Source organism: Haliotis rubra, unplaced genomic scaffold (assembly GCF_003918875.1).
Source record: "Haliotis rubra isolate DU_JTF1 unplaced genomic scaffold, ASM391887v1 Scf68, whole genome shotgun sequence".
NCBI lineage: Eukaryota > Metazoa > Mollusca > Gastropoda > Lepetellida > Haliotidae > Haliotis > Haliotis rubra.
Genome location: NW_025767390.1, coordinates 62,554 through 70,687, shown reverse-complemented (window position 1 = coordinate 70,687; position 8,134 = coordinate 62,554). Strand labels below are relative to the sequence as shown.

At 41.9% G+C, this 8,134-nt stretch overlaps 2 protein-coding genes across 2 annotated transcripts in view; both read left to right on the top strand.

The window, feature by feature from the left end:
• Positions 1-4,692: 4,692 nt before the first annotated feature.
• The window catches only part of LOC124258047 (E3 ubiquitin-protein ligase Trim36-like), a 41,378-nt gene continuing 37,936 nt past the window's right edge, over positions 4,693-8,134 (top strand). The window contains exon 1 of the mRNA XM_046692122.1: positions 4,693-4,764. The gene's annotated coding sequence lies outside the window, so the exon portion shown is untranslated. The remainder of the gene's footprint in view (positions 4,765-8,134) is intronic.
• Positions 6,207-8,134, top strand: part of LOC124258006 (tripartite motif-containing protein 59-like) — a 2,561-nt gene continuing 633 nt past the window's right edge. The window contains exons 1-3 of the mRNA XM_046692081.1: positions 6,207-6,498; positions 6,753-6,898; positions 7,304-7,564. Of these exons, the coding sequence (XP_046548037.1) occupies positions 6,207-6,498; positions 6,753-6,898; positions 7,304-7,564 (699 nt within the window). The remainder of the gene's footprint in view (positions 6,499-6,752; positions 6,899-7,303; positions 7,565-8,134) is intronic.

The following is an 8,134-nucleotide window of genomic DNA, read 5'->3' as shown; positions in this document are numbered from 1 at the left end:
GATTTAAATTTTCAAATGGCAAGGTAAAATTATGAGGATTCGCAATCTTAATTTCACTTTATTTGATTTAGTTTTTTGTTTAAAGTGAAATTCATCGGTACGTTTTCACCGCAAACAGACTATAGATGACAAGGCAGTCACAGTGAGTGAGTTTAGTTTTGCGCCGCTTTTAGCAATATTCCAGCAATATCACGGCGGGGACACCAGAAATGGGCTTCACACATTGTACCCAGGTGAGGAATCGAACCCGGATCTTCGGCGTGACGGGCGAATGCTTTCACCACTAGGCTACCCCACTGCCCCATCAAGGAGCTCAGAAACGACCTGCTGCATGAAAAATCAACACCAACGTTAATTGAGCTACCTTCATTTTTCTGCATTTTTCTGCACTCTTCTGTTGTGTCCGTTTTTGGAATATAGCCATCAGATGTGCTTGTCTAACTGTTTTGCTCACTCTTACCGAGAATTCTACTTTGGCTGATTAGTCTTAAAGGCACTATATCACACCACTCTTCTCTAAAGAAAAATAATGCAATTCTCTCAATAATACTATCAATCCTAAGGGAAGCTAACATAAAATTTATTTTTAAAAAAAATCGCATTTAGATTACAATATTAAAATAAAAAGTTCGAATGAAATAATGCAACGTTCAAGCGAACCCCAAAGAGTTCATGTAACTCCTTTGGAGACAGAACTCAGTCCTAGACAAAATGACCGTACTGTCTGGCGCAAAAACACGCGCGCAACTTGGGATTGAAACCAGTTCGGCAAACACCGACAACACCACGTGCGACAGTTTTCGATGTACGGAGCAATTGTTTACATTCCATATATGGCAAGTGTTCTCTGTTAGGAAGCTGTTCGCCTCGAAGTTTCAATTATCGATTTCAGGCAAGTCGTAAGGGATAATAAGTATTTTGTTGCATCAACAGGAAGCTAATGTGAGTGCATATGCCCCAATATATATAATATAGGCCAAAATATTGTCGAAAATGTGTGACATTGTGCCTTTAATGTGCCGATAAGGGAATTTGACATGAAATCCTGTTTAGACGTTCTCAGATATCGTATTATTTCATTATACAAAGTGGTTGCATTATTTATGTCCAGTATAGATGACTATACATATAGGACACTGCTTCCTACGATTCACATCGAGTCGGGAAGAGGACGTCCGAATATGCATTAAACAGATGCGCCATTCATGAACATCCCCCAGCTTTTCTCCCAAATACCAGAAAATAGATTATACAACACAAGTCTATTAACACCGTTATCAAGCAAGTGATGTGCAGTACTACAGCATGTTCAGCTTGACCTGGGCTACTCTACATATGCATGACCCGGGAGGTCAAATGGCGCAAACGGAAGGACGAGTTAACTTCATTAAATAGGGGAGCAGAGAATGTTATTAATGTTGCGTTCGTGCGAAGCATGAATACTAGAATTCTTTATAGAACCTGTCCCGGAAAACAACACTTCTGAAAAAAACAATCATTCCATGTTTTAATTGAATTGTTTATACAGTTCTATGATATCTATTTTGGTTTGCTAACTTTACAAAGTACAGACGTCAATTACTTTCACAAGCCGATTCACTCTTATCACTCTCTACACCCATTTCAGTTATCACTTTTTCTATTTCATGTTCAACTGCAATATTTCTGTCCCAGTAGTTAGGACATTGCTGACGATTTCTCGACACTGAGTTGTCAAATGGCGACCTGGTCTCCGTTGTTCGGACATGTTGACAATCAACTGACAAAGGTACACCCCTTCACAATAATAGACCCAACCAGCTGTGACACGGTCACGCAACACATTAGTATTCAATTGATCAGGTCAAGCTGAACAAGCTGTAGAGGCAAGGCTATACATACATACAGTCCGTTTGGCTCAAAAGCGGACCGATGAATTGCAATCTAACTCGAAAACTAATAAACATAACATACTCAATGAAACGCTGATCATAATCAAAACATCATACCCACTCTGTGAGGTTTTTGCAGAATTTTTGTCCTAAGAATAATAAAGTTGTTTAACAAACTATCATTAAAGTATTGATACAGTTCACTGTTTGTTACGAGGGAGGAGTGCAGAGAAAGGGACAGCCAGGTGTTCGAAAAGGACGTTCACAAAGTTATTTATTCATTAACCTGTGCTGTGCCGTCTCCATCCGTTCTCGAACACCCAATTGCGTAGATCGAAGTTCATGATGTTGATCAATGGAGTGTCTGGTCCAGACTCGATTACTTACAGACTGCCGCCATATAGCTGGAATATTGAGTGCGGCGTTAAACAAATAACCAACTAACCAACCGAGAAAGAGCAAGGACTGCTTTGTCGCGAGTCAAATCGCTGGGTCTGAGTTGGATAATGGGACATCCTATCATCCACGGGTAGCCATTGGAGCCATTAAGCCTACTCACTCACTCACTCACCCGCCCACCCTATCACCCACTCACTCACTCACTCACTCACCCACCCACCCACCAAAACAGGGAAACCACGCTGTCTTTGCGAAACATAACATAATAAATTCACCTAATCCCTTCAGCGCTCTGGTCTAAGGGAAGCAACTCTTCCCGTACCTGATCTCCAAGTCCTCGTAAACACAGTTGGTCAAAGTGCATGATGAAGGTCTCACAACGAAGGTGACCGTCACTTCAGAGTGATTCCTGGACTGATTCATTTGTGGGAAAATAGTGTTCTGGTCTCAGGTCTAGGAGCTATTTTTGGAAGAGATCGACATGTCCGACACTTTCGACAATGAAAGCACAGGTAATGTCTATATGTTTCTGATTGTCTGTCATTCACAATCTGAACCAAGTATATCCAGTAAAGACAGGAGGCACATCAGAGTGGGTGGGGTGGGTAGGATGGACGGATGGACGTCAAAGTGGGTGGGGCGGGTAGAGTGGAGGGAGGGACGTCAAAGTGGGTAGGGCGGACAGGAGGGACGTCAAATTGGATGGGGCGGGTAGGGGGTAGGGGGAGGGACGTCGAAAGGGTGGGACGTGGAGGGAGGGACGTCAAAGTGGGTGGGGCGGGTAGGGTAGAGGGAGAGACGTCGAATGGGTGGGGCGGGGAGGGAGGGACGTCAAAGGAGTGGGGCGGGGGGAGGGAGGGACGCCAAAGGGGTGGATGGGAGGGACGTCAGAATGGGTGGGGTGTGGATGGGAGGGACGTCAAAGGGGTGGGGAAGGGACGTCGAATGGGTAGAGGGAGGGACGTCAAAGTGGGTGGGGTAGAGGGTAGGGACGTCGAAGGGGTGGGGCGGGTAGGGGAGGGACGTCAAAATGGGTGGGGCGGGTAGGTGGAGGGATGGGGCGTCAAAGGGGTGGGACGGTTAGGGTAGGGACGTCAAAGTGGGTGGGGCGGGTAGGGTAGAGGGTAGGGACGATAAAGTGGGTGGGGCGGGTAGGGTGGAGGGAGAAAATTTAATTTGACAGAAAGTACGAACATTTTCGACAATTTACTAGGCTAAAGAGAGTCAGACACTTCAAATTTCTTAACAAAAAAACAACAACTTTAATACATGTATCAAATACTCACCATAGAGTACTCATTAAAAATAGGATTGGGACGAGTGACCCGGATACCCGGGACGGGTGGGTACCCGTCTCAATACCCCGGACCCGTTATGATCATGTGACTCATAAATTAAACAATGTAATATGTTATTCTTTCATGATAAAAAGGCTGTTTTGAAGATTTATGCATAATTACAGTCACTTCTTTTGAATATAATACATGGTTAAGGTATTGAAAAGATTTTGCCTACGAGCTGAAAAATATATTGGCATTTCTTACGGATATCCGTGTAGGGTAGGGTAATAGGGGGTGGGGTACCCGGTTAGAAAATTTGGACCCGTCCCATCCCTAATTAAAAACACATTTTCGGCCACCAAATAAAATATTTCTTTGCTGGGCAAGGTTATTGTGTTAACAGATCCATTTATTATTCAGGAAGATGGGTCCTGATAGCATACTCACTCACTCACCTACCACTCACCCAAAACTGAGAAAACACACTTTGTGAAATATAAATATGATAAATTCAACCAAGAAGATCGGCCACGATAGCAAACGAAAATGCAAGCAATATGCATTTTTGAACATTTCAGATGAACAAACTGAAGAAACATTTACTAGAAGAGCTTGGTTACCTTAGATTGAAAAGCGTTACATTGACGGCGCAACTGAACATGCATGTATTTGGACCAGGGAAAAGCTTCGTGTTTTACATGTCCTTACACAGGATATCTACCATCGAAGCACACAGGTGTGGACACCCTTTAATCATACGTATTGTCCTTTACAAACGGTGTGTCACCATTTACCTCTCTGTATATACACATGGACAATGTATAAATATGCACAAAAAATACAAATGAAAGTCAGTTTATTTACAAAACAACAAGATTCATCAACACATTCATCAGCGATTTGATTTAATTATTATTTACATAAAATGATCACTTAAGCATCTTTTGCAATATAGAATTTGACTATCCATATAACGTGTTCCAAAAATGCCACTTAAAGACGTTATGCATTACGTGTTTGCAAAAAATTTACTAATCGAACGAAATGGATATCTGCTCTGTTGATTGCATAGATTCGAAAGGATATATATAAATAACGGTTGTTTACATTCCCTGAAAACCCGACGTCAAGAAACCACGTGACCGACGTGACGTGATGCACGCGACAACCAGGAACTGGTTGGCAGTCAATCGATTCACGGTGTTGTAATTGTGGTAAGTCTCATGTTACTATAACACAGTACAAACAAACAAACTTATAACTCTACCTTGGATTTTAGCAAGGATTTCGTTTAACTGTTGGATGTTATTTGGTGGTGAGTACGGGTGGTATTTCGCTTTTGGTTTAGCACAAGTGAGGACGGGATCTGTGAAGATCCGGGTTAGAATTTATTTTCAGCAACCTATACTTGTCGCTTGTCCCGACTGACGGGATCGGGGTGTCAGGTTCACTGGCCTGGTTGACACATGTCACGATATGCCCATTGCATAGATCGATGTTCATGATGTTGATCACTGGATTATCTGGTCTAGACTCGATTATTCACAGACGGCCGCCATATAGCTGGAATATTGCTGCATTAAACAACAAACCAGACTAAAAGTGAGGACAGAGCTTTCACTTTAATACAGAAAGTAGACTTTGCATCAACATATGTCTTTCTATTGTGTCAGGGTGTTGAAATTTCAAAATTGAAAATAACTACCCATCTCTGTGCTACTGTACAAAGTGTTTCCTAACACGGATTTATGTTAACACGGAATTATATTAACACGGAACTAATATTAACACGGATTTACAACAAAATTATAGTACTGTCAATCATGGCTTTGTGGTGATGTACATGCGTTCACCAGAGTTATGTTCTGTCGTGCGTTGTGCAATGTATGTATGCGTGCGTGCGTGCGTGCGTGCGTGTGACTTACTCTACAGATTTCACGGAACTAATACATCTAGAATTGTACATACGTTTTGATTATGTGTTAGTTTAGATCCATGCGTCCCTCAACATTCACTTCTTAAAACACTCGTATGTCATCAGTGACATTACTCATTCACCGTTAGAAAATGAAACAGGATATTAAAGCGTTTCAACTCACGCCTCACGCATACTGAAATTAACACGTAAAGGAAACGACTTTGTCGTTCTGGTTTCAGTTTGAATCAATCAAATTATTGTCCATCAATACGCTTTATGATTTAGGTCCTTGATTAAAAGCAATATTTATGAACCTATCATGGATTGGGTGGGCATTAATGTTCTAAATCATGATGAATAACTTGTGAAATCATGAAAAGCATTTCTTTACCTATACTGAAATAGTTTCTAGGTGGATGCAGATGGGATGTTTAGGGTTAGACAAATAAAATGTTTTTCCTTGATATACGTTACTCACTGTTGTGTACATGTATTGCCAACAGAGTTGTGAGTCTAAAGGCATAAGAGTTATCCCCCTTCCCTACTCCGGCACTGACGAATGCACCTTTGTCCTTCAGTTCGTTCCACGAGGCGTCTTCTGTCGTCACTTATTTTCAATCTGACGATGCATGTCACATTCAGGTTTACGCAAACGAATGTCCATTTACAGCTTTTTCCGTTTTATTAAACCTACAAAAGTAGCACTTGTATTTCTTTAACCCTTACGTTTTACTACAGATGGCGACTGCCAAGAAACTGACAGACCACCACCTCACCTGTACCATCTGTACCGAGGTGTTCACAGACCCTGCCACACTTCAGTGTAATCACACATTCTGTAAGTCCTGTCTGTTGAAATACACCAACACACAGCCTGAAGCAATACAAGCCAAGTCCATCCCATGTCCCTCCTGTAGACAACTGACGAAGGTGACCACCCCTGACAGTCCAGTAGAGGAGTGGGTCAGTCAGCTGAAACCAAGCCATGTCATACAGGGGCTGATGGACGACTTTGGACCAGAGAGCAAAGGTAACCAATTGAGAGTTTAATTTTAAGTTTTTGTTGTGGATTTTTGCTTTGCTTTCCTGTAAACTGCATACATAATTCGAAATCTATTTTGGAAAGTTTGATAGATTTTTTCTTCATTCACATTACATTTGAAACACCATCGTATGCCTATAAGATAAAAAATTATCAGACTGAGTACAATGTAATGGATTTTAATAATTTCCAATGCATTCCAATATCCAGAACAAAAACCACCTTGCTCTTGGTCATTACAGCGGCCCATGTAAATATCTGCAGTGTTTGCAAAACACAAGAGAAGTCAACTCCAGCCACCTCGTGGTGCTCCGTCTGTGACGAGGTCTTCTGTGATGGATGTCTGAAGATGCACAATATGATTCCATTGTCACGTGACCATGAAGTTGTGGGTGTGTCTGATACTACCAAAAGAAAAGCCAAGCAACGCTTCATGTGTAAAATCCACAAAGAAAAACAGATTGAGTTGTTCTGTAAGGATTGTAGGAAGGCCATTTGTCATACATGCTGCAGTATAAAACACAGGAAATGTGACGATGTTGATACGTTAGATAATATGACCCCTGTTGTCAGAGAACACCTGTCAAATCAAAACCAAGACCTGAAACTCAAAATGACAACTTCAGAAAAGAAAATTATCTTCAAGAAATCTCAACTTGAAAAATAGAGTCTAATGCGCAAAGTACCAAAGATGAAATCAGGCAATTACGTCAGAAAGTGGTAGAAGTGATTTTACGGAAGGAGAAACAACTCCTTGATAAAGTTGATATTGGTTTCCAATAAACCATTGCAGGAATTACAAGCAGAAATAAAATCCCAGGAGATTGAGCTGCAGATGTACCAGCAACAGTATGAGTTCACAGCCAATGCTGTCACGTCCAACTGTGAGATGGACATGTATGCCGTCTATGAGTCGGTGGGTGAGGAGTCGACAGACAACAGAGACAGGGACAACCGACCAGCACCAGGAAGGGTTGTATTCACTCACGACATGGACAAGCTGAGTAAAGCAGTGGATGAGCTACAGCTAGGGAAGGTTGAAGTTGTCAGTGGTGTGAGTGACCACCAGTCTACCCCTGTTCTACATCACACTATTGACTGTAAGGCAGATGATGACAGTGGGGAGCCTTATTTGTTTGACGTCACAGTGTTGACTGTTGATGGTATAAAAGTAACAGTAGTTGCAGATAACACTAACAACAGCATCAAAACATATCAAACATCAAAACAAAACACACTAAGTAATCGTCTACTACTTTCCGATAGTCCTCATCAAATAGCAAAGCTAAGTGAGAGTCGGATAGCTGTCAGTGTTCCGGACAGTCAGGAAATAGTTACAGTGGATGTTACTCCAGATCCTGTATTGTTGTCAACTATCAAAACAGCTAAAACGTACTACGGTCTGGCCTGTCTGGGTCCTTCACAGCTGGTGGCAGGTACGAACCTACAGTCTCACTCTGTGGACATACTGGACATGACAGGGAAGATACTGAAGTCTATCAACACGGGTGTCATAGAGAATCCAGACTGTATCCATGTCACCAGAAATAACAACTTGATAGTCAGTGAAGGATTAATAAACTCCCTCGTATCTGTGACCAGTGAAGGAGAAGCTGTTTTCACC